Source organism: Pelophylax lessonae (genome assembly GCF_965119305.1).
Source record: "Pelophylax lessonae genome assembly, chromosome: 2".
In the NCBI taxonomy this organism is placed as follows: domain Eukaryota; kingdom Metazoa; phylum Chordata; class Amphibia; order Anura; family Ranidae; genus Pelophylax; species Pelophylax lessonae.
Genome location: NC_138769.1, coordinates 324,829,517 through 324,851,932, shown reverse-complemented (window position 1 = coordinate 324,851,932; position 22,416 = coordinate 324,829,517). Strand labels below are relative to the sequence as shown.

General features: G+C 45.6%; 1 protein-coding gene across 3 annotated transcripts in view; it reads left to right on the top strand.

Annotated features, from left to right (window-relative positions):
• The first annotated feature begins 5,433 nt into the window (after nt 1–5,433).
• SCMH1 (Scm polycomb group protein homolog 1) overlaps nt 5,434–22,416 on the top strand; it is an 84,570-nt gene continuing 67,587 nt past the window's right edge. For 2 of the 3 annotated variants that reach the window (XM_082247033.1, XM_082247032.1), the window contains exons 1-3: nt 5,434–5,546; nt 17,720–17,960; nt 20,114–20,173. In XM_082247033.1, the coding sequence (XP_082103159.1) occupies nt 17,936–17,960; nt 20,114–20,173 (85 nt within the window). In that variant the 5' untranslated portion in view covers nt 5,434–5,546; nt 17,720–17,935. The remainder of the gene's footprint in view (nt 5,547–17,719; nt 17,961–20,113; nt 20,174–22,416) is intronic. The other variant, XM_082247034.1, reaches the window with a different exon arrangement.

The following is a 22,416-nucleotide window of genomic DNA, read 5'->3' as shown; positions in this document are numbered from 1 at the left end:
CATAGTGCAACACCGTATAACTTCTTTATTGTAAACAGATCCAAAATACACTTACATCAAGCCAGCTTTTAAACAGCATGAAAAACAAAGGAAGTCCAGGTTGTGGTGCGATCCACGGACTGTAACCGGAAGTGACGCAATAACGCTGGTAGCTCCGCCCTACGTGTTTCATCAGAACGACGTCATCAGGAGCTACCAGCGTCATTGCGTCACTTCTGATACCAGGAACAGGGGCAGTAATTCTAACACTAAACGTCCTCTGTAGATATAAAGTGATAACCTGTAAAGGCTTTTAAAGCGTCGCCAATGCATAGTAAAACTTACGTTTGTCGTCACTGTGCATGCGCAATTTTAAAGCGTGACATGTTTGGTATTTATATACTTGACCTAACACCATCTTTTATATTTTACAAAGAAATTGGGTTATGTATAGTGTTCTTTTTATCAAAATTTTAAAAAGTGTATTCTTTCCCAAAAATTGCATTTAAAAAAACTTCTGTGCAGATATCATGTGACACAAAACCCACCAATTCATTCTCTAGGTAGCTTTAACGGCTTCCCGCCCACGCTATATCCGAATGACAGCTACAGTGCGACTTTACAATGTGGGAGGACATCCATGTATGCCATACTGGCACTGTAAGGCCGCGCTGTAGCAGTCTTTCGGGTGATCGCGCTGCCAGCATGTCCCCTGCAGCGCGCTTTGTGTTCGCCAATCACAGCGGTCCTTTACCACATGATCAGCTGTCACAGGATATAAACAGAAGCCAGGTATTGGCTTTTCTCTCCTTGCACTTACAGCGTGAGGAGAAAACAAGGAAGCTGATAACGGCTTCTGCTACAGGGACATTGGTCCTAACAGTGTCCACCAGTGCTGCTAATCAGTGCCCACCAGTGCTGCCAATCAGTGCATCATCATCATCAGTGCTGCCTATCAGTGGCACTGATCAGGGCCCATCAGTGTCATCTATCAGTGTCGCCTTATTAGTACTTTCCCATCAGTGCCACCTATCATTGCCGCCTATCAGTGCCACTTATCAGGGCCCATCAGTGCCATCTATCAGTGTCATCTTATTAGTACTGCCTCATCAGTGCCACCTATCAGAGTCTATCAGTGCCACTTATCAGGGCCCATCAGTGCCATCTATCAGTGTTGCCTTATTAGTATCGCCTCATCAGTGCCACCTATCCGTGCCCATCAGTGCAGCCTAATCAGCGCACATTGATGAAGGAGAAAAATTACCTGTTTGCTAAATTTTATAACAAACTATTTTTTTTTGTCTTTTTTCTTTTGTTTTGTGTAGCCCCCTCCTAGGTAGGTGCTAGAAAAAAACACATTAAGTGGCTCTCTCTGCTTATCAGGAGAGCCTGATCTGTTAGTTGTGCCTGTCATGTGTTTCTAGGTGTGATTCACTGGGTCTGAGGGAGTGTCCCCACTGTGTCCAATGAGCGAGCTTGTTGGAAAGTGGAGGAAACCCAGTCAGCGACACATCGTGTTTTATGGTAGTCCCAGTGGGAGGGCATTGCTGCAATGCATCCTGGGACTTACCATAAATACAGAGGGAGCATGTGACAGGGCGTCTTTTGGCGGGAGCAAAGTCCCAAGAGGAGGTGGACTGCTGTCTCTCCTCCTGCAGAGTGAGGAAGGTGGTCCAGGCGGTCGGCCTAGGGACCAGGAGTGGAGCTGGGCTGCAAGGATCCAGTGTGCTGACCAGTGGAGCTGATGTGCAGAGGACTTTGGGAAAAACAGTATAGTGAGTACTGAGGGATCTGCCTAAGGGTCTGCCTAAGAGAGGGGACCACTCCAGAGAAGTCAGGGGATCAAGGAGCCAGCTCACTCAGAGTGTTACAGTAAAGGGGTTGCCAAGTAGTTAAACCCTGAAGATAGGGATAAAGAGGGTGCCAGGAAGGGCCCTTAAGTTGTTCAGCACTACAGTCTAACTCAGAGTATAGCTTGGCTCAGGAAGCTTAAGCAAAAACTTTTCACAGCCAAGGGCAAAGTGAAGCAGCGGCTTAGCCGTGACTAGCTCAATTTCAGCGTTAACCAGCATTTATTCAAGTCGTCCCTGCCCATTGTGCATAGTTCTATTCAGTTAGAGTATCCCACTGGACATACTGGATGCCTTTGCTGTTGTACCATTGGCTGGGCGTCCATTATGCCCCCCAAGTACATTTAGGAGGATTGGGCCACCTCCAGGCTCACCTGCCCCCTATCAATCCATTAGCTTGCATGTGCTTCCACTGTGAAGACTCTTATAAATTTACAAGAGTTAGGACTGCAGGTAATACAGGGTGCCGTGGAGTGGCCCTGCAGCTTACACATGCGTTTGCAAATGTGTTCTAACTAAACCCCTGTTTTGACGCAAACTGTTAACCACTTGTCGACCGCCGCACGACTATTTACTGCGGCGGTCAGCCCCTCACAGGCAAAGCGACGCTCCCACTCGCTCACGGACCCCCCCGCGCGTGTGCCCGGCGGACCCGATGTCCGCCGGGCACTCGCGATCGTCCGTTACAGCGGGAGAAAGGCTAATGTAAACAAAGCCGCCTGTTATTCTCCCCTGTGTAGAAACAATGATCATACGGTTCTGCTATGTAGGACCGTTAATCTCTGTTCTTACACATCAAGCCACATCCAATCACAGTTAGAATCACGCCCCTAGGGACACACTTAACCCCTCCATCTCAAATAAAGTTAACCCATTTTCTGCCAGTGTCATTTTTATAGTAACAGTGCATATGTATAGCACTGATTACTGTAGTAATGTCACTGGTATCCCCAAAAGTGTCAAAAATGTCAGTCAAGGGTCCGATCTGTCCGCCGCAATGTCGCAGTCCCGCAAAAAAAAAAAATCACAGATCGCCGACATTACTCGTTAAAAAAAAAACAACAAAAATGACAAAAATCTTAACTGTAGTTAGTAAACGCAATAACTTTTACGCAAACCAATCAAAATACGCTTTTTTTTTACCAAACATATGTAGCATAAAACAAATTGGCCTAAAATATTAAAAATTTTTGATTTTTACATTTTTTTGGGGAATTTTATATAAAAAAATGTGAAAAATATTGTTATTTTTGCAAAATTGACACTATTTTTTTGTTTATAGCGCATGATCAAAAAAATCGCACAGGTGCTCAAATACCACCAAAAGAAAGCTCTGTTTGTGGGAAAAAAAGGACGTCAACTTCATTTGGGTACAGCGTCGCACGACCGCGCAATTGTCCGTTAAAGTCACGCAGTGCCGAATCGCAAAATAGGCCCTGGTCTTTGAGCAGCCAAATCCTCCAGGGCTTAAGTGGTTAAGCAAAAACCTTTCACAGCGAAGGGCAAAGTGAAGCAGCGGCTTAGCCGTGACTAGCTCAATTTCAGCGTTAACCAGCATTTATTCAAGTCGTCCCTGCCAATTGCGCATAGTTCTATTCAGTTGGAGTATCCCGCTGGACATACTGGATGCCTTTGCTGTTGTACCATTGGCTGGGCGTCCATTATGCCCCCAAGTATCTTTAGGAGGGTTGGGCCACCTCCAGGCTCACCTGCCCCCTATCTATCCATTAGCTTGCATGTGCTTCCACTGTGAAGACTCTTATAAATTTACAAGAGTTAGGACTGCAGGTAATACAGGGTGCCGTGGAGTGGCCCTGCAGCTTACACATGCATTTGCAAATGTGTGCTAACTAAACCCCTGTTTTGAAGCAAACTGTTAAGGCCCGTACACACGATAAGAAAATCTGTAGGGAAAATTCGTCCGACGACCGATCTGCCGATTTTCGGATTGTTAGTATGGTGCTTTCGACAGCCAACTCCGATTTTTTGGCTGACAAAATCCTGATGTGCAGACTATAAAATTTTTGTCGTCCGTAATACAACGTCCGATTTTCGTCTCATTAGTACAGATTTCGACGGAAAAAAATCTTAAGAGCAAGACTAGGCATGCTCAGAGACGAAAGAACATATACAAAGCAATCCAACACATGACATCACTTCTGAAGTACAATTCGGGAAAATTCGTATGAAAATAACCTCTTCACTTTCCACATCAGACTAGCATGCCACAAAAAACGGACGACAGATTGTTCGATAATCTGATCGTGTGTACGGGGCTTTAGACAGGTTCATTTGGTTGGTAAGCAAACTGGTTAGAAAATTGAACTGGGAATTTTTATTTTTGTTTGTCTCGAGTATCCCACTCATGCCTTCTCCTATTCAAGTTCCAAATAAAACATAAAAACCAAAGATACAGGACTGATTCTTTTCTGAGGTAAAACACTTGGGAAAATGCCAGAATGTTCTATTGTTGCTAATTGTAACCGAGGGGACCCATAACCAGCAGCTCCCTTGGAAGTAGTGCTACATTAGCAAAAAATTAAGAAATACCCCAAACAAAATGATAACAGTTTCTTATGGGTGCAGTGTTGCACGAATACGCAATTGTCATTCAAAGTGCGACAGCGCCGAAAGCTGAAAATTGTCCTGGGTGGGCAGGAAGGGGGTGAAAGTGCCCAGTAGGTATTTGGGTAAAAATATCTATAATGTTTGGGGATTAGAAGTAAAAACTGATTTTCACAAGTATGAAAGGAAAAGGGAACCAGTAATAAGCCCCCTTTTCCTCATGGGAGAGTGGCTGGGGAAAATAGGAAAATAGTTCATGAGGTAATATTTCCCTCCTTTTTTCCTCAGGTAAAGAGGGAGGGATTTTCAAGGTATCCTGAGGGAATAGCGGTAGTGGGCATGGTGTTGCAGGGGTCAGAGCACCTATAGGAATAGGTTTAGGGTAGAAGCTTCTAGAGCCCTCTGAGACCCTATATAAGGTGAAGCTCCCCTCAGAGGGGCTCATTCGCCTCAGAAGATTCAGCAGTGTGAGTTCCCCATCCCACCCCCCTCCCTTGTCGCGGCTGTATATTATGTGGTGTTGTCACCTTTGCTATAGCAAAGGGGGACGATTTTTCTTATATGTGAGTGGAAGTTGATGCTTTAAATGTGATTTTATTTATCCGGCCTGAGCTGTGGTGGCTAGGCTGTTGAGTGTGTTAATGTTTCATTATATATTTATTTATTGAAAGTTTTGAATAAACCAGTAATAAACGGCCGCGGCCTATATTTTTCCAAATAACACAGGTGTCTGCTTTTTATTTTAATTTAAGTGTTAAGATGATATTGGATCCTGCCTACTGTCCCATACAAAAAGTATCAGAAAAAGCCTGGTCTGCAAGTGGTTAGGATGGGTGCTGCTGCAGAAGGCCCTGGAGAGTCCTCTATAAAGGCTGCAGAACAGAACACAGCCACTATGGAATGAATGAAATGTTGCTTGTGTCCCTCATTCTCCTCAGAGTGTAGGCCTGAGGTGTCCTTACACTCCCTTGGCCTCAGCCTGCCTTCTACACATCAGGCACTAGATGGAGAGGAGGGAAGGACGGGGAAGGAGGAGTGAGAGGAGGAGGGGGCGCTGTTTTTACGTCTGGTTGCGTAGGAAAGATCATGGCGGCTGCAGACTGAGCTCCCTGTACTAAAGCCCGGGAGGGAAAACAGTCACTGAGCCAAGGGGTAAGTGAGCACCGGGACTGAGCGCTGGAAGCGGAGCGGGCGGGAAAGACGACGGCCGCCGCCGCCGCCTACCTCCAACCTCCTCACTTTACGGCAGTGTGAGAGGAGGGAGAGAGAGCCTGGTCCAGCACTGGGCCCTGCAGGAGCTGGGAGAGAGCCTGGCTGCTTGTGTTTATAGAGGGGAGGAGGGAGGAGTGCTCCGTCCATTAGATGAAGGTGTCACATTAGACTGGGAGCTCATTGTTTGTCTGATGAAGACAGTGTGACAGCTGGGGAGTGTAAACACTGCCTGGACCAGGGGCTCTATTGTATGGACTGCTCCCCCCTCATCAATGACAGCTGGGACTCTACTTCCCATCTCTAGGTGCTGTGATTGCCCTCCACTCTAAACTTCATGCCATGTAATTGTTCTCTTTATGTCTGTAGATTATTACATAGTACACTGCATACAAGCATCATAATAACATTATACGTATCGAAGGAACAGTACCTATGACATCAACAGTGATTGCATGTTAAAATGACATCATACACTGATTAGCCATAACATTATGACTACTCACCTCTTTTGCCAACACAATGTTCTTGACTCATCAAGGCATGGACTCCAAAGTAACATCTACATCAGGGGTCTCCAAACTTTGTAAACAAAGATCCAGTTTACTGTCCTTCATACTTTATGGTGGCTGGACTGTGGCTATTGGGAGTAGAAAATGTCCTGGCATCAGTGGGCGTAAACAATGCCCCATTACTGGTGTCAGTGGGGATGAACAGCGCCCCATCATTGGTGTCAACGGGGTGGAATATTGTCCCAACATTGGTATCAACGTGGAGGAATAGCGCCCCATCGTTGGTGTCAGTGGGAGGAATGGCACCTTGTTGTTGGTGTCAGTGGGAGGATTGGTGCCCCGTCGTTGGTGTCAGTGGGAGGATTGGTGCCCCGTCGTTGGTGTCAGTGGGAGGATTGGTGCCCCGTCGTTGGTGTCAGTGGGAGGATTGGTGCCCCGTCGTTGGTGTCAGTGGGAGGAATGGCGCCCCGTCGTTGGTGTCAGTGGGAGGATTGGCCCCCCTGTCGTTGGTGTCAGTTCGAGGATTGGCCCCCCTGTCGTTGGTGTCAGTTCGAGGATTGGCCCCCCTGTCGTTGGTGTCAGTTCGAGGATTGGCCCCCCTGTCGTTGGTGTCAGTTCGAGGATTGGCCCCCCTGTCGTTGGTGTCAGTTCGAGGATTGGCCCCCCTGTCGTTGGTGTCAGTTCGAGGATTGGCCCCCCTGTCGTTGGTGTCAGTGGGAGGAATGGCGCCCCGTCGTTGGTGTCAGTGGGAGGAATGGCTCCCCGTCGTTGGTGTCAGTGGGAGGAATGGCGCCCCGTCGTTGGTGTCAGTGGGAGGAATGGCGCCCCGTCGTTGGTGTCAGTGGGAGAAATGGCGCCCTGTCGTTGGTGTCAGTGGGAGGAATGGCGCCCTGTCGTTGGTGTCAGTGGGAGGATTGGCCCCCCTGTCATTGGTGTCAGTGGGAGGATTGGCCCCCCTGTCGTTGGTGTCAGTGGGAGGATTGGCCCCCCTGTCGTTGGTGTCAGTGGGAGGATTGGCCCCCCTGTCGTTGGTGTCAGTGGGAGGATTGGCCCCCCTGTCGTTGGTGTCAGTGGGAGGATTGGCCCCCCTGTCGTTGGTGTCAGTGGGAGGATTGGCCCCCCTGTCGTTGGTGTCAGTGGGAGGATTGGCCCCCCTGTCGTTGGTGTCAGTGGGAGGATTGGCCCCCCTGTCGTTGGTGTCAGTGGGAGGATTGGCCCCCCTGTCGTTGGTGTCAGTGGGAGGAATGGCGCCCTGTCGTTGGTGTCAGTGGGAGGAATGGCGCCCTGTCGTTGGTGTCAGTGGGAGGAATGGCGCCCCTGTCGTTGGTGTCAGTGGGAGGAATGGCGCCCCTGTCGTTGGTGTCAGTGGGAGGAATGGCGCCCCTGTCGTTGGTGTCAGTGGGAGGAATGGCCCCCCTGTCGTTGGTGTCAGTGGGAGGATTGGCCCCCCTGTCGTTGGTGTCAGTGGGAGGATTGGCCCCCCTGTCGTTGGTGTCAGTGGGAGGATTGGCCCCCCTGTCGTTGGTGTCAGTGGGAGGATTGGCCCCCCTGTCGTTGGTGTCAGTGGGAGGATTGGCCCCCCTGTCGTTGGTGTCAGTGGGAGGATTGGCCCCCCTGTCGTTGGTGTCAGTGGGAGGATTGGCCCCCCTGTCGTCGGTGTCAGTGGGAGGATTGGCCCCCCTGTCGTCGGTGTCAGTGGGAGGATTGGCCCCCCTGTCGTCGGTGTCAGTGGGAGGATTGGCCCCCCTGTCGTCGGTGTCAGTGGGAGGATTGGCCCCCCTGTCGTCGGTGTCAGTGGGAGGATTGGCCCCCCTGTCGTCGGTGTCAGTGGGAGGATTGGCCCCCCTGTCGTCGGTGTCAGTGGGAGGATTGGCCCCCCTGTCGTCGGTGTCAGTGGGAGGATTGGCCCCCCTGTCGTCGGTGTCAGTGGGAGGATTGGCCCCCCTGTCGTCGGTGTCAGTGGGAGGATTGGCCCCCCTGTCGTCGGTGTCAGTGGGAGGAATGGCGCCCCGTCGTCGGTGTCAGTGGGAGGAATGGCGCCCCGTCGTCGGTGTCAGTGGGAGGAATGGCGCCCCATCTAAAAAAAACAAGCAAAGGGCCACAATTTGGAGACCATTGATATACATGAATGGCATGTCCCAAGGTTTCCCAGCAGAACATTGCGCAAAACACTACAGCTTTCCTTCCTCTCATATGGGCACCCTGAGCAGTCTTCTGCTATGCAGCCCCCATATATAACAAGCTGCGATGCACTGTGTGTTTGACACCTTTCTATTGGAATCCGCATTCACCACTTACCCACCGCTCTGTAGCCGAATGGCAGCTACAGCGCGGCCGGCCGGTTCTGGGAGAGTGTCATATGATTTCCTCCTGTGATCGTGCATGCTGAGACACACTCTGGGATCGCTGTGCCCTTAGGACACAGCTGATCACAGATCAGGGTAAAGGGCCAATGACAGCAACCTTTTACCACGTGATCAGCTGTGTCCAATGACAGCTGATCTCAATGTAAACACAAGCTGGTTATCAGCATTCCTTTCCTCACGTGCCATCGTAGGAAGCTGCTTCTTATGAGGCACATTTGTGGGTGCTCTCCTAAGCTTGGCTATGTGCTTATGTAGACACACACAGCATTGCTTGGCCCTGCCTACACCTTCCCCCTTCCCTACTTACAGGATTTGACTGACGGCAGCAGGTGCCAATGTCTCCCACTGCTCTCAGCCAAGCTTGTGAGAGCAGGGAGAGGGCAAAGCAGTTTTGTTTACTTCAGCTCCAGAAGGTTTTACCCCTTTCCTGACTAGGCAATTTTTTGCGATACGACACTGCATTGCTTCAACTGACAAATGCGCGGTCGTGCGACGCTGTACCAAAATAAAATTGATGTCCTTTTTTTCCCCACAAATAGAGCATTCTTTTGGTGGTATTTGATCACCTGTGTGATTTTTTACTTTGTGTGCTATAAACAGAAAAAGAGCAACCATTCTAAAAAAAAAAAAACATATTTTTTACTTTTTGCTATAAAACATTCCCAATAAAAAAAGGTAAAGAAATGAAATGTTTTCATCAATTTAGGCCAATATGTATTCTGCTACATATTTCTCGTAAAAAAAGTCCAACTAAGTGTATATTGATTGATTTGCGCAAAAGTTATAGTGTATACAAACTATGGGATAGATTTATGGACTTTTTATTATTTCAATCAATTTTTAGCTGGACTGCGACATTGCGGTGGACAAATCTGACACTAAAGCCCCGTACACACGTGTCGAAAATTGGCAGGGAATTTTCGTCCGACGACCAATCTGCCGATTTTCGGCTTGTTAGTGTGATGCTTCGACAACCAACTCCGACTTTTCTGCCGAAAAAAATCTGGTGTGCAGACTATAAAATTTTTGTTGGCCATCAACACAACGGCCGATTTTCGTGCAGTCAGTACAGATTTCGACAGGGAAAAATCTAATGAGCAAGTCTGGGCATGCTCAGTGAAGAAAGAACACAAAGAAAGCAAACCAACACATGACATCACTTCTGAAGTATATTTTTGTTGGGCGAGAAAATTCTTGTGCAGTCTAGGCACATTCCAACCAACAAAACACCACTCTGGACAAAAGACGGATGATCGGTCGGCCGATAATCCTTGCGTGTGTACGGGGCTTTAGAGACACTTTTTGGAAACCAGTGACACCAATACAGTGATCAGTAGAGCTGCACAATTCTGGATAAAATGAGAATCACAATTTTTTTAGCTTGGAATAAAGATCATGATTCTCTCACAATTCTGGGCATAACATCTTTTACATTTTACAAAAAAATTGGGTTAACTTTACGGTTCTGTTTTTTATTCATTAAAGTGTATTTTGTTCCCAAAAAACTGCGTTTAAAAAAAAAAAAAAAACGCTGCGCAAATAGTGTGGCAATAACTGCTGCAACGATCAACATTTTATTCTCTAGGTCTCTGCTAAAAAAAAAAAAGTGTATGTGTATGTTTGGGGGTTCTAAGTAATTTTCTAGCAAAAAATAAAGATTTTTTTTGTAAAAAAAAAAGGTTTATTAGGCCACTACACAGCAAGAAAAACATTCATTTACAGTAATCTCTTTTCACTTCAAGAGTACAATTGTACAGCGTATGAGTATAATGGGGAGCAAATAATAGAGTAAATGAATCGTCAACAATCAGACAAGTATTAATGAGATTAAAAAAAAAATATTGCCGAAATGACCAGTTTAGTGGCATTATTCTCATGTCACTCGGGATTTCAAAGAGAACACTCAACAACCAAAATAGAAAAAAAACAAAGCAACCAAAAAAATAAATAAAACGTCTATAAGCCCCCGTTCACACTAAGGCGACCTGTGAGGCGACCTGGTCGCCTCACAGGTCGCCGTAGGTCGCCTCCCATAGGGAAGCTGCGGACCCGTTCTAATAGGAGCGACACAAGTCGCTCCGACTTAGAAAAAGGGTCCGGAGCTTCTTTGGGGCGACCAGGAGGCGACCGCCATAGACTTCAATGTTATGAAGTCCGTGCGGCCGCTCCGAGGTCGCGGCGCGCTGCTCGCACCGCGACCTCCGGTCCTGGTGCGAAGTAGCGTCGCCCCTATGTGAACGGGGGCTAAGAAAATGGATACTGGTCCTATACCCAACCCAGATCCTCCGACTGCATCTTCCTACCAATTAGTTTGGTATGCGGTTCACCACAAAAATGGGTCAATAAGAGCAAAATGTACAAGCATTGATTAGCGTTTATCAAATGTTTGGGGCAAAATATCTAGATTTACATCTGTAGTAATCTATCCAGTACCAACTGAGCAGGGGCACGTTCTGGCGTATCTAGCCAGGCTTGCCATATGTAGCAAAATTTGCGGTTTGCTTGCCTATGTTGATATGTAAGTTTTTCTCTCATTAATAAAGAGTTGATCTGACCTATCCACTCTTTAATGGTGGAGCGTTTGGAGATAGCCACAGTTTAGCAATCTGATTGCGGGCTACATATAATGGCTTAATGACTGTAATATGAATTGGAGCAGGATAAATTCCTTCATCAATTGCTCCCAAAATACATATTAGTGGGTCTAATGGTATTTTAAGAGATAAGACAGTAGAAATTGTGTCTATGACCCCCTTACAATACCTGTGGAGCTTTGGGCATCTCCACAGCAGATGTATCAGGTCACCCTCTTGTCTTTTCACATTTGGGACATAGGGAAGAGTCTCATCAGCCCCAGCTGTGCAGCTGCACTGCCGTACGGTAAGACCTATGCAATATGAACAATTGTGATAGCTTGTGTGAGGGGGATACCAAGCTTAAGGGCAAGGACTGTAGACACAGATCCCACGTATCCCCATCAATATCACCCAAGTCCTGCACCCACCTGTTCCTGCAAGGCAGCCTGGTGGGGTCATGGATACTAGCAATCAGGGTTGAGTATACTCTGGATATCATACTTTCTGTTACTGGACCCCATCACATCCTCAATTGGGGCATGTATCTCTAGCACCAAAGAGGTGGAGTGAGCTTGGGTCTGTAGAGCATGTTGCAGCTGGAGGTACTGATAGAATTTAGTTCTAGGCAAATCGAAATTCCCCCCTGAAGCTCCACAAAAGATCTTAGGACATTCTGCCAGTAAATGTGAGAAAAATATTTTATTCCAGAAGCCTTCCAGGAATGAAATCCTGCAAGTGCAAAGAACTCTTTATGAAGGTTGTGCCATAGTAAAGTTTCTTTAAGAAATCCTGTGATTCCAAAGTATGTTTTATTCCTACCCCACACTTTTTAGTGTAAAAGTAGGACCTCCCTGTGTGATATTAGCAAATTTCCCTTTTAGCAGGGATGAAAGTAATGAATCAGAGGAGTCTCCTAATAAAGTCTGCCTGTAGGATCGGTAGGGTCTGGGAATCTCCATCTGGCCATATGTTGAATCTGAGAAGCAAGGAAATACATTTTAGGGATAGATACTGCCAAGCTATATTGCAAGGTATTTAGTCTAATTCTGGTAGTTTTTTTCTGCCAGATAAGATCACGAAATAGGGTATCTATATGTACAAGCCAACAGCGGGGTATCCTATGTGGAGCGTTATGTAACATGTACAACAATTGGGGGTGCCCAAATCATTTTGATTAAGATCACCCTACCAATTACAGTGAGGGGGAGCTTACACCAAATGTTACTTTTGAGCCTAAATTGTCTAAGGAGAGGAAGCAGATTCAACTGTAAATACTCCATTGGATCTGCAGGTAACCTGTACCCCCAGGTATTTAAAGGAGGTTACTATCTTAAGATCTTGAAGAGCCTCTTGAGCAGGTAAGAGTGGGCCGTCTAACGCAGTGGTCCTCAACTCCGGTCCTCAGGGCCCACTAACAGGACAGATTTTAGGTATTACCGTGGGGAGATGCAGACTAGAGTACTGCAATCATTGAGCAGCAAATTATATCACCTGGGATGTATTTCAGTTATCTTGCAAACCTGGCCTGTTAGTGGGCCCTGAGGACCAGGGGTCTAACGGACGCAGGACCAATTTGTTCCAATTAATAGAGAATCCAGAGAGTGTGCCGAACCTTTCAATCAAAGCCATGGTGTTGGGAAGAGGCATCCATATTTCTTAAATATAACAGAGTGTCAGCGTACGTGGACACCTTATCTTCACAAAGGCCACATTTAAACCCCGTTGTATGAGGAGTAACTCTGATAGCAGCGGCAAGTGGTTCTATAGCTAGTGCAAAAAGCAGGGGTGACAGAGGACACCCCTGCCCTGTACCCCTGTAGAGTGGAAACGGATCTGTCAGGTCCCCATTAATTCGAAGTTTAGCGACTGGAACAGAATAAAGTCATTTAACCCACTTAATAACACCACCCCTCAGACCAAATCTCGCTAGTGTCTCTCGAAGATCTGGCCATTCAACACTATCGAAGGCCTTGGACGCATCAAGCGACAAAATCGGACGCTTACCAGGGCCCTCGATCGGTGTCTGGAGGTTAAGAAATAGAGGGGTATGCTTACTGCGGTAGATCTGGTGGTTATAAATCTGCATTGGTCTCCATGAATTAGTTTGGTTATCGCTTTAGCTAATCGTGTTGCAAGTACTCGTGCTAATAATTTAACATCAGTTGTTAGCAAGGAGATGGGTCTATATGAGTCTGGGGACAGACTGTCCTTTCCAGGTTTCAGTATAAGTACTATAATTTGCAGTTCTAGGTCTATTGCAAATAAGCACTGGAAATAGTTTCCATAGCAATAATCTTTATGGTCAGTTTTCAGTGTGCCTCCTTGCTTTAGGTCCCATGATGCATCTGGCCAATCAGTGCAGAGGAGGAGGACTTGCATTCTGGATAGAACTGGCACTGGTTTAAAGGTTATTTATCAGTAGTCTAGATATCACATTTTCGAGAAGAAATAAGTACAAAGTAAGGAGCTTGGAGTATAATCCAATGAACCTAGCAAATGCCAATTTTGCATATTGCATTAATATTGTAAAACTCTAAGAGCTAAATGTTCATTCATAAATAAAGTTTACTAATTTCTAACTCCTGCAATGTAAAAGTAAGGCTGGCCAAACATAGTACGAATCTTGGCTGGTTTAGCAGAAAATGGCCGTGAATCAAACTGGTTTAGGGCAGGCTTAATGTACCAAGTTGATCGATCAATCGATCTACTTGGGTACAACCAGCCTGCCGGATTCCCTTTTGATTATAGTTAGTGGCTGCTATAGCTGCTAGTGATGATCACTGTCCTTCCATTCTGGGAGCAGACAATTGTTCGACAGGAGGGATTCCCCAGTCAGCACTGCCTGTGTTGACGGGGAATCCTACAAAGTTATTTTCTGCAACCCGTGGTTTCAGGATGGAAATTTGCACCGTGTATGACCTACCTTAGTGGTTCACTTTCAATATTATTTAATAAAGATATGGTGAAGCAAAACAACTGTGTCTTGGTTGTTAAAGGACAAGTTCACCCTTTGGAACATGTTATGTGTTCCATCCGTATTAAGGTTAACATGTTTTAGCAGCTGCAGTCTGTCCCTCCCCCCCAGCGACAGCGGGTGGGCATCTTGTTGGAGCGCCTGCTGTCACTGAAACATAAAGTGGCCGCGCATGGCCTCACCTGTCCGGGTGCGTCATTCATTCATAGTCCTCTGTGAATGGGAAACTACCTACCTACCTTGCGGCTGTTGGCTTGTAGTTTTAATGAACCATGACCCTGTTGAGTGCTCTGGTAGTTCATTGTCTCTTCCTGTCAGTGTGTATCTGCCTGCCAGTACCAGCAGACAGATGCACTGCCAAGTTTGCAGGAGTCCTGCATGGCAGCAGCTGATCGTGGGTGCAATGCTTTCCAGGCTCCAAGTAAAACAAATAATAAATGCAAGGTTTAAAGGTGAACTTATCCTTTTATATAAAACTTTTGTTATTAAGACCGAGATGAAAATGATGTGATAGTAGGAGCTAATCAAGTAGAAAATCCCTAAAGGCTCATTCACAACTTTGGAGTCAATTCATTAAGGTTTACCACATGCGATAATGCAGTCATGTGACTCATTTGCATAAATTATCGTATGCAGTAAATTCTTAAACGATTATGCGAAATTTACAGCAAAATGAAAAATGTGACGGTAAATATAGTTTAAAAACCATGCGGTAAGCTCTCAAGTACGATTCACAAACGGAACAGAAAGTAAAAAAAATGCAATATTTATCACCAGGGTTTTGCTGGTGGTATCACATGCAGTATTTAAAAAAAACTGTGGGGGTCCCCGTCAATAGCTGGCTGCTAAGGAACGGGCCAGAAATCCGGCTGCCGCATTCCTTAAAAAACGGATGATTAAACAGCTGTCAGCGGGAAACCAGCTGAATGTAAATAAAATCATGCCAGCAAAAAAAAAAAACAGCAGCGTTAGGCCCCCTCAAAATCAATACCAGACCCTTATCCTAGCATGCAGCCCGGTAGGTCAGAAAAAAAGGGGGGGGTGGGCAATCGAGTGCCTCCCCAAACCATACTAGGCCACTTGCCCTCAATGTGAAGGGGTGCTTTGAGGTAGCAGGGCTCTGCCCCCCCCACCCCAATGCACCTTGTCCCCATGTTCAAACCCTGGGCTTTGGTTGTGGGGGCCATTCACCAAAAACTGTTAAACTAAATAAAAACGGTACACAGGTTTTTGACAAATCCTTTATTAAAAATAAAAAAACATTGTCCCCTGATGAATATCCGTCATTAATCACCACGCCCGCCGGACCCGAAACAGAAAAATCGCTCCTCCCACTGTGAAAGCAAACCGCTGAACAGCTGGCTTACCGTTTGACAGTTCCTATATAGCTAAGGGTGGGGCCACCCATCGACATCACCTGGAAGCACTGCCCTCTTGTGACATTACCGCCCAGCGTCCGTTGGGAGTGGCGCTTTTTTATTTTTTTTCCTTTTTTTTTTTTTTTTTTCGGGTGTGGTGGGCATCATAATTGACAATGGGTCTATGTCAGTTTTTATTTTTTAATAAAGGAATTGTCAAAAACTGCCTCCTGTCTTTCGTCACTTTTACACTTTTTTGGTGAACATGGGGGGGCGGGATCTGGGGGCCCCCAGATTCTGAAAAGCCCCCTGCCCGTAGACCCCCCCCCCCCCCCCCCAATCACAAGCCAGGGTTGTGGAAAAGAGGCCCTTGTCCCCATCAACATGGACAAGGTGCTTTGGGGTGGGGGCATGTGGCCTGGTATGGTTCAGAAGGGGGGAGGACAGTCGCTCAGGCTGTATGCTCAGATAAGGGTCTTAGCAGCCAGCTCAATGCAAAAAAATTACTGCATTAAATAAGGCTGTAATTACTGCTAAATTAAACAAACATCGCACTTGGTATTTAACGCAAAATTCTTAGTGGATTGCAGTTATTGCACTTTTACAACTGATTTACCGCAAGCGTTATTTTACCACATTTTATTAGCTGTTATTTAACTCTTAATTAATTGACCCCTTTGCTATTTGTTTTGGCACGCTGACGCAATAATACAGTAGTTAGTAATGCACCCTTTACTGCCGCGCAGTGGAAGTGATCCAGTGTATTCACTTGCCTTTCATTTATCCAAGTTAGAGCAATGTAACTATGCAACAGAAACCATGCCTTGAGTTTAGCTTTACATTTATAATGTCTAATTACTCTATATGTTCCTAAATCGATATATAAACATTTACTGTTCAATGATAAAGCATTCTTCAAATAATGAATGGGTCCCTTCTTGGACTCATCAAATTACTGTATGTGTCTAAATTTCAGCTTCAGCTTTTGAACCTTGTAAACAGGCTTTGTATGGCAAGGGGTAAAAGGAAAGCATGCCTGCTGGCTGAATAAAAGGTTATATACTGTTCATATGTAGTATCTTGTGTTTAAAGCTGAATTCTAGGTATTGTTGGCACAGGCAACATTCCGAGAACATTTTGCATTTTTGCAATGAATGAAAAGCTTCTCCTTGATTGGAGGAGCTAGAGATTAACGTCACCACCCTGCTTCTCTACATTGTTCCAATCAGAGAATGCTTTGCAGTCATTGAGAAAATGTGAAGTGCTCTCTGAATGGCACCCGTGCCGAGTGAACAAGCTCCTGTGTTCACAATGCAACATGACGCCCAACTTTTTGTTGGTAGATTTCCTTTAGATTTACCTTCAATTATGTAGTGCAAGGGCCTGCCTGATTGCATATACATTGAAAGTGTTTAGGTCTGACCTCGTATTATATGGTTTTGGTAAGTCTAAAGGAAAAAATCTAAAGAAAGTTGTATAGTGTGTATCCAGCTTTACTCTTATCCGGACATGTTATGAGGACAATGCAAGAAGAGTGTGTGTATTTTCAGCTCTCCACTCCTTTTTTTTCCTCAACTCTCAGACAAATTCTGGACTTTGAATGGATATAAAGAAGAGCAGACTGCAAATAAACAGGTACAACATATGTAGGATAATTTGTTTTATTTCTGTGTATCACCTGAGGCCAGTCACTGCATTAGGTATATGTAAGGTTTTACAACCACTTTAAGCATGACCGTAGAACTTGTAAAAAGCTCATTTAGTGTCGTATACACAACTCTCTACATTCCCTTTTTATTTTACATTTAACACTTGCCTAGCTTGTCCCCAATAAGTGAATGTTTTTTTAGGTGTTTTCCTGGCTCCTAGAAGTAGGAGATTGGGTCTCGGAATGTTAAAACCCAATTCTGACTCCTAGTTCTGGATGAGATTTGTCCAGACCTGTTTTGTGGTTGTAAATTTTTACATATACGCAGTGAAATGACTGGCCTCAGGTGGTACACAGGGATGAAACAAATCCTCCTACATAAAGTTGTACCTGTTTATCTAAAGTCTGCTCTGCTCTACATCGGTTTAAAGTCCAGAATTTATAAAGTTTGCCTGAGCTGTTAGAAAAAAAAAAGGGGGCGGAGAGCTAAAAATTACACACTGCAAAGCTCAGTAAGGAGAGCTTTGAGAGCTGATTGAAGGGAAGGGAGACATACACAACCACACCTGTGGCTGTTAATCAGCTGGAACTCCCTCCCTGTCACCATTTTTCTCGTTGTCAGGAAAACTTGTATACTAATCCTGTATACATGTTTGTAACCTTTAACTTGTGTCTCCATCAGATACACTCCAATGGCCAAATTGAGAGACGGAGCCTGCCAGACTCAAGAATCGTATATACAAATGGATCATTTGAAAGAGTAACAGGAACCACCTGCTCAGCTGTGCGCGTTCCACTGTCCTACTCTCCCAAGGCTGTCAGTCCGAAGAGTTCCCATTCACCATTGTGTCATCTGTCACCTTAGGAACCTGTGCATCATTGCGTAGCTACTGGAATCATGAGAAAACCTGGTCACTTAAGGGGTAATTATTTTAATGAGATGACTTTTTACATGGGTATGTTGCCTTTAGAAAATGTTTTTTTTTTTCTGCATGTTTAAAAACTATTTCTATATTTTTAGATAGTTGTTGCTCTTGGCCCAATAATATGCCCCTCCTCAGGGTAACAGGGCTTGATGTTCAGCATTAGAATATTTTTTTTGCATCATTGTGCCAGTGGTTTAAAGCTGAACTCTAGGCAAACAGCCACAGTAAATAAACAAATGAAATACACATAAAGGAGCTGTTTTACCGGCCAAAGAATTTGTACTTCTGTCCATCCAGTTCTGAAATTTACAAATCTCAACTGTACCACAAAGCCCTATCTGGCAGGGCAAGAGCACTTTTCTTTTTCTCTGCTGCAGCTTATTAACACTTACACTGATCAGCCATCAACATTATGACCACTGAGAGATACAGTGTATAACATTGATTATCTCGTTACAGTGGCACCTGAAAGTAGGTGGGGTATTTTAGGCAGTAAGTGATCATGTTGTCCCTAAAGTTCATGTGTTGAAAACAGAAAACAAAGGGTAAGCATAAGGATTTGAGCAACTACGACAAGAGCCAAATTGTAATGGCTTAACTGGGTCAGAGCAGCTCCAAAACCGCAGCTCTTGTGGGATGTTCCTGGCCTGCACTGGTCAAAACCTACAAAAAGTGGTCCAAGGAAGGTAAACCGATGAACCAGAGACACAGTCATAGGCAGCCAGGACTCACTGATGTGGGGAGCAAAGGCTTGTCTGTGTAGTCCAATAAAACAGAAGAGCTACTGTAGCTTAGATTGCTGTAAAAGTTAATGCTTGTTCTGAAAGAGAGGTGTTAGAGCACACAGTGCATCACAGTTTGCTTATGGGGCTTCAGAGCCATTGACCAGTCAGGGTACCCATGTTGACCATGTCCACAGCCAAAAGTACCTACAAGGGCATGTGAGCATCAAAAGTGGACCACAGAGCAATGGAAAAAGATGGCCTGGTCTGATGAATCACGTTTTCCTTTACATCATTTAGATGGCCGGGTGCATATGCATTTCTTACCTGGGAGAGAGATGTCACCAGGATGCACTATGGGAAATCTGATCCATGGAGACCCCACCTCGCAACTCGCAGGATCAGCTACTGATGGCTTGGCGCCAAATACCACTGCATATCTTCAGAGGTCAAGTGAAGTCCATGCCTCAGCGGGTCAGGGCTGTTTTGACGGCAAAAGAGGGACATACTCCATATTAGGTGGGTGGTTATGTTATGGCTGATTGGTGTATAGGTGTCATCCCCATCCCCACCCACTGACTGGAAAGGAAAAGCAGTAACTGATGAACTGATCTCTGTCTCACTCTGATTTCTCCTTCTATCAGCATATTCCTTATACTGCACTACAGCTGATTGGCTCATTGTGCTGCTTCTCTCTCCCCCTCTCTGAACTCTGTTGTATAGAGTATGACAAGAGGCAGATGACAAGTCACATTCATCTATTTGCACTGATTGCATTTAAAAATGTATTTACAAATGAGTTAATGAATAAAAGAGCTGCAATAACCTGCCTGTTTATGTCTGTCTGTAGTTCAGCTTTAAATTGTAAAATCTTACAGTGAGAGATGCAGTTTGACTTGTGTAGAATAGTAGGTGTATTGTTTAACTGCGCTGCTTATCTGGTACCTTTTAGGTGAATAGTAGCTATGCTTTGGTGTTTATTTTGTGTATCACTAATCAATCCATTGCCATTTCCCCACGATTTCTAGTTCTGTCATACTGATCTGGTCTCCCCAACTGCACTTATACATACTAATGGCTGACATGGCACATATACTCCTCTTTGCATGACTTAAGGGCCACCAGTGACAAGAAAGTTTGTGCTTACACAATTATTTTGCCCATTGCTTTGCGAGTAGATTTCCTGTTATGGGTAGCATGGCCCTGCAGGTCTATTCATGTTTTTTTTCCCAAGTATTCACAGTTTATTTTTATATAGTTTGGCTTGAACTGTGCATGTGAGTATTAAACAGACCTTTATTTTTATCTCAGTCATGTAAAAGTTATATCTCTGAATGTGAGCTTTACATAACCTTAAAACTGCTCACATATATAAAACTACAAATAACATACTGTGTATGTATCTCATCAGTGTATATCATTTTTTAGCGGCAGACTGGAAAGATGGGAGGAGACATGGCAGACCTGCTGATACGCATACTCATCAAGGTATAGCTTATCCTGTCTGTATTCATATCGGCATACAATAAAATATATCCATAGCCAAAACCCCCAGCTTTTAAAACCCCTGTATAGCCAAAAGATCTAGCTTAAAATTCCTGCTATGTTGACACATGGTTCTAGTATTCTTTCTTAGTACAAACTCGGGAGTTCTCAGCAGAAATGTACTTCTCTCTCAGTTCCTAGATAAATAGTGGACAGAAATAATATATTTTAGGTGCAATGTATAGTCTTTTTTTTTTTTTTTTTAGATACACATGTAAAAGATATCTGCTTGATACAAATAATATATCGATGTTTTTTTTTTCCCCTAAAAACGTAATTGTATATATATGCAAGTGCTGCAGGTAAGCTCATTACATACACAGGTTCTGCTTCTTCCTTTGCAGTCCTTCACAATTGTTGTGCTTTACTGCTTCTTCTAACCGTGCAGAGTCTGCTGACTCATGGAAAACAGTGCACTCCCTGTGTAGCTGATATGTTGGCTTAAAGTGATATTAAACACATACTGTTTAGTTTACATTGTCCCTTCTATTTCTGGATGTCAATGATGGCACTGTAATTATTTTAATTAAAAAAAAAAAAATATCCAAGTACCTTTTTCCTAATCTATATAGATCTGTTACGCGACCAAGCTCTTTCCCAGCCTGTCTGCCGGCAAACATAAGCAGGAGTAGCTTCTAGTCATCTCCTGCTGGTCACATGTTAAAAAACAAAAACAGCCTTTGGAATACAGAGTAAAAATAAATAATTAATATTAATAAACTGTTTTAAATTGTCATACAAATTTACAGTATCTGTACAACCACTGCCTTGCTAAAGAAGCTGAGGGTAAAGGTGATGGACTGGCCAAGCATGTCTCCAGACCTAAACTAGGGATCGACTGATTATCAGCAAGGCCAAAATATCGAGGACTGATATGCACTTTCCCCGATATATCGGAATCTGCCCCGGAAGTTACAGATATTGCGCGCGACACACGTGACGTCATTGCGTGTGTTGCTTCACGTGTCTCTGCGCGCTGGGCCTATAATTTGACAGGTTCTGCCTTCTAAGACCGTCTCCCACGCCTCAAAGTGTGTGCAGCTGCAGTCCGGTCACGGTGCCAGCCAGCCACAGGCCCTGGCCTCAGCCACACACCACAGGGTGCCAGCCAGCCACAGCAGGGTGCCAGCCGCCAGCCATCGACCCACAACAGGGTGCCAGGCCAGCATCCAGCCACCCACCCCACAACAGGGTGCCAGCGGCGGGCCACCCACCCCACAACAGGGTTCCAGCAAGTCAGCCGCCCACAGGGTGACACCAAGCCAGCCAACCACCACAGTGTTCCAGCAAGCCAGCCACCTACAACAGTCCAGGGTGAGTGACACCAAGCCAGCCACCTACAACAGGGGGACACCAAACCAGCCACCCACCACAGTATTCCAGCAAGCCACCCTCAACATGGTGACACCAAGCCAGCCACCCACCATAGTGTTCCAGCAAGCCAGCTACCCATAACAGGGTGACTACAAGCAAGCCACCCACAACAGGGTGCCAGCAAGCCACCCACACTGCCAGGCGTCAGCCACCGACCCACAATAGGGTGCCAGCAAGCCACCCACACTGCCAGGCTTCAGCCACCAACCCACAACCGGGTGCCAGCCAGCCACCCACACTGCCAGGCGTCAGCCACCGACCCACAACAGGGTGTCAGCAGCACCCCACAACAGGGTGCCAGCAAGCCACCGACCAACAACAGGGTGACAGCAGCCAGCCACTGACCCACAACAGGGTGCCAGCAAGCCACCCACACTGCCAGGCGTCAGCCACCGACCCACAACAGGGTGCCAGCAAGCCATCCACACTGCCAGGCGTCAGCCACCGACCCACAACAGGCTGCCAGCCAGCCACCCACACTGCCAGGCGTCAGCCACCGACCCACAACAGGATGCCAGCAAGCCACCCACAGCAGGCCAGGGTGCCAGCAGCCAGCCAGCCATTTTTTTTAAACGTATTGTCTCTTTCAAATTGCAGTGGAGATGGATGAAGACAGAAAAAGTAAAAGTGTGGTCTGGGATTATTTCTTGTCTCAACCATCTCCAGGAAAAGCAGCACTGTGCAACACATGCACAAAAAATAGAAGCATGGGATCAGTAACTACAAAAATATGTCAAAACTTTGGGCCCATCTAAGAGTTCATCATATTGAATTATATCATGCAGCACAGAAAAAACAAAATGAATGTGATT